Source organism: Phalaenopsis equestris, unplaced genomic scaffold (assembly GCF_001263595.1).
Source record: "Phalaenopsis equestris unplaced genomic scaffold, ASM126359v1 Scaffold001117, whole genome shotgun sequence".
NCBI lineage: Eukaryota > Viridiplantae > Streptophyta > Magnoliopsida > Asparagales > Orchidaceae > Phalaenopsis > Phalaenopsis equestris.
The window spans coordinates 143,511-147,309 of NW_018165556.1; the positions used below are offsets into that span (position 1 = coordinate 143,511).

General features: G+C 37.2%; 1 protein-coding gene across 2 annotated transcripts in view; it reads right to left on the minus strand.

Moving 5' to 3' along the window:
* Nucleotides 1-380: 380 nt before the first annotated feature.
* The window catches only part of LOC110033273 (subtilisin-like protease SBT1.2), a 6,507-nt gene continuing 3,088 nt past the window's right edge, over nucleotides 381-3,799 (minus strand). Inside the window, exons 1-2 of one of the 2 annotated variants that reach the window (XM_020737199.1) lie at nucleotides 2,400-3,207; nucleotides 381-1,626 (exon numbers count right to left, since the gene is read on the minus strand). In XM_020737199.1, the coding sequence (XP_020592858.1) occupies nucleotides 533-1,626; nucleotides 2,400-3,171 (1,866 nt within the window). In that variant the 5' untranslated portion in view covers nucleotides 3,172-3,207 and the 3' untranslated portion in view covers nucleotides 381-532. Of the gene's footprint in view, nucleotides 1,627-2,399; nucleotides 3,208-3,799 lie in introns of those variants that run through there. The other variant, XM_020737198.1, reaches the window with a different exon arrangement.

Consider the following 3,799-nt stretch of genomic DNA (forward strand, 5'->3'; position numbering starts at 1 on the left):
CTAATAATTCATATAACTATTTTAACACCACTCAATTAACCCAAACAAAAAATGTTATCATGTTATTTTTGTTAAAACATACACAAGCCAAATGATAGTGTAATTTTCATCTTTGACTCAAACCCTTGAATAATCTCAAAGTCAAATTTTCTGAAACAAATTTGATGTGGGTTGCCATGAGTTATTTATTTTCACCCTTTTTTACTTATGATCTGACTTCAATGATACATAAGTAGAATGTTTCTTTATGAACCACTTAATTACTTCACAAAATTGATGACAACCTTTCATTGAATAAAATATAATATATCATTAAAACCACCCTAATTAAGAGACATTTAATTTAATATCTGATGCAAAAGTAAAAAAGATTTGGTACATTGAACCAACAAAAATTGGTTTTATTTAGGAAAATATACCTTTTTGTTGCATTATTCATATTACTAATGAATATTTTTTATTCACCCTCCAATAAGTTTTATACTTATTATCACATATATCGAAAGGCATGGCTTTCTAAGCTAATAATCAATCACACGAACCTAACAGCAATAGGTGTGGTGACCAAATGTTTGCCTGAATCCCAAACAATTTTTCCCCTTCGTATCATATCGCTCCCCTGGCTTGGATAAGCACCTTTTAAGAAAAATTTAACATCATAGCTCTCCTCTTGATTCACCCTCGTAAATTTAAGTCTATAAGTTGATAGATCAACTCTTACTCCAGTTGGCTCTGTAATCTTAGCCATGTACTCCTCTCGTGGATCCCCCACATTCTTTGCTGTCCTTCTCACAATTTGACTCGTTGCTAATTGTGTCAAATTTACTGCAATAGATGGGTAATTAAGTTCTGTCGCTGTTAGATTCTTAACCCCAGTGCAAGTAGTCCGACTCCCCACCATCCACGTCATCTCAGTCTGATTATATCCAAGGCCACATAAATATTCAATGTAGTTATTAAAGGTGTGCCCAAACACAAGACCTGGGTCCATCGCCTTGATTGGGTTCACCTGCCCACCACCTGTAGCGTATATCCCTGCAGTATTGTATGATGTGTCGTCTTTAATGAGGTCGCCTGCAGTAGTCCATGAGTCATTTGCAGTTGTCACAATTGCTGACATAATCTCTGCTGGTGTCCACCCTCGGTGCTTGCTCTTGACCAGTGCCACAATCCCAGATACATGAGGTGTAGCCATGGATGTGCCACTTTCAAAATTGAAGGTGTGGGTCGCGAGAGGGTTGGGGTTTGGGCCGACATCAGTGGGCCAAGCAGCTAGGATATTGACTCCAGGTGCGAGCACGTCGGGTTTTATGATCCCACCATTCATAATGCTAGGGCCGCGAGAGGAGAAGGATGCAACAGCTGGGGAGGGTTCAATTCCAAATTGGGTACCATTGAAGTGTATGGCAGCAGTGGCAGTGGCTTTGTTATTTGTGTAGTAGTTTACAATTTCTGTTGTGGCCGAGTAGCCCACATTTGTGGCAGGGAGAACATGGGCAGGAGAAGAAGTGGTGAGTCCTCGAATAGCTAGGTTCATTACAATCATACCCTCTGCACCAGCATTATATGTAGCATTTCCTCTCTCTTCGTCCGAAACAGCGCAACCGTAACATATCACGATTTTACCTGTGATACAATATGCATGTAAGATTTTTGTTATTATTATTATTATTAATCCTGAAAGATAAGCAGTTTGTGCAAAATGAAAGAAAAAAAATTGAATAAGTTAACCTTGGCCTCATTTATTTTCATTTTACGAAAGAGTCTACTACTTACCTCAAATAATATTTATTTTCTCAAGAAAAATGATAATCACAGTTTTTTGTTGTTTTCCAATGAGTATTTTTAGTATAGCAAAGATTTTGGGCTACATATTTTCTTCACTTATCATAAAAGTTTTTTTTTTTCAGAAATTATCATAAAATATTTTATAGGTAATTCTTATAGAATATTTTGTCCCTTCCTTCTGACAAGTGGTGAGTTTTAACAAAGTATGCTATCGACGGAGTGTTAGCAACCATCACATGCAACTCATAACATTTGACATATTTGTAAAAAAGAAAATCTATTTTTTTATCGTGTGAAATTCTACCTTAAAATTTGAGGATAAAATAGAAGAGATAAAAAAATGTTCAGACTTTCAAAACATTTATTTATAAAATATAGAATATTAAGATATATATATATATATATATATATTACTATATACGATTGAATTCATTCTAAAATCAAAACAAATTCAGTATTCCTGAGCTTGTATTAATTTACAAAAGAAAAAAATATTTAATAACGCATTAAAATGTACTTTTTTATTACCCAATATTGCTTATTTTGTAAACAACTGTTAAATGTTGGTGCAACAAGGATTAATAATTTTGATGTGTTGCGAGTGTTATTACCTTTCAAGTTCAAGTTAGTCAATGCACTAGGCACGCAACAACTAGCATTCGCATCACCATACTTGCCAGGAAACTCAAGTGGATACATAATAGTTGAATCCCAGGTCTTTGGATGGTACGCTGACTCTCCAAGGAACTTCTTTCCATTTCCTAGCTCAACAATGGACGATATTCTTCGATCAGTCGTCGTTGCTCCAACAGTTAGCACCCATGGCGCACTATGACTAAGTGTTCCAGTCGTTGGCCCATCATTTCCGGCCGCTGCGACAGGTACGATTCCTTGCCGTATTGCAGCCAGAGACCCTCGAGCAACCGCATCAGAATAAAATGTATCATTATGCCCACCACTAATTGACATCGAGATTATGTCGACTCTATCTTTTATTGCTTGATCAATGGCAGCATATATTTCACTGTATCCACAGCCGTATATCGGAAAGCAAACTTTGTAAATGGAGAGATGAGCCAAGGGAGCCATGCCGGATGCATCACCCTTTGCCATCCCAAGAATATTTGCATTTTTTACGAAGTTGCCCGCTGCGGTGCCTGCAACATGGGTCCCATGCCCATTGGTATCTTGTGGGGAAGGGTTAGTCCCATTAAAGAAGGCCTTCGCTCCAATGATTTTATTGTTGCATGCAAAGCCTGCAAAACAAGTGCCCTTCCATTTTGGAGGACGAGGTGCTGGCGGCATTTTTGTGTCTTTGAATGAAGGATGGCGAGCCTTGATGCCAGTGTCAAGTACACCAATGATGAGACCTTCGCCCATCATGGTGGATCCCCATGCCTTACTCGTTGTGAGTCCGAGGTACCTATTAAGATACATAAGAGTAATGAATTTAATGCAACGTCAACTTTGAAAATTTTTTTTTTTAGTAAAAGAGAAATAAATACTCATTCCCACTAAGTTCGACACATCTCCCTTGTTTATCTTATAAACAAAGATGATGTCACACAATTTTTTTTTTAGTAATTCTGCTTATGAACAATAATGCAACAATAGAATTTGCAATAACTTTGCGCTACATAAATTTAGAATGATATTCTTGCTCACAAATATCAATATTTAGAATACATGTGCAGTGACTCAATGTTAAAAATTGGATGAGTATATAAATTTACTTGGAATGCATATGTAAGTATTAAATTTAGTCCAGCCTCTGCTCATTAAAATTTATATTGTTGTAGAAAATTAAATTAATTTTACTTGGAGTTTTTGCATGGCCGCCCTAATTACCTTGAGATAATATTACATCAGGAAGTAGTTTGCCTTAGGAGTCTAATGGTGGGCGTCACGTGCCAAGTAGGCCCCGCCGTAATACATTGACATTGGTCAGTGTCAAGAATCGTGGGGCCCGCTCGGCACGTGACGCCCTATCATTGGACTCCGCATGCATCCG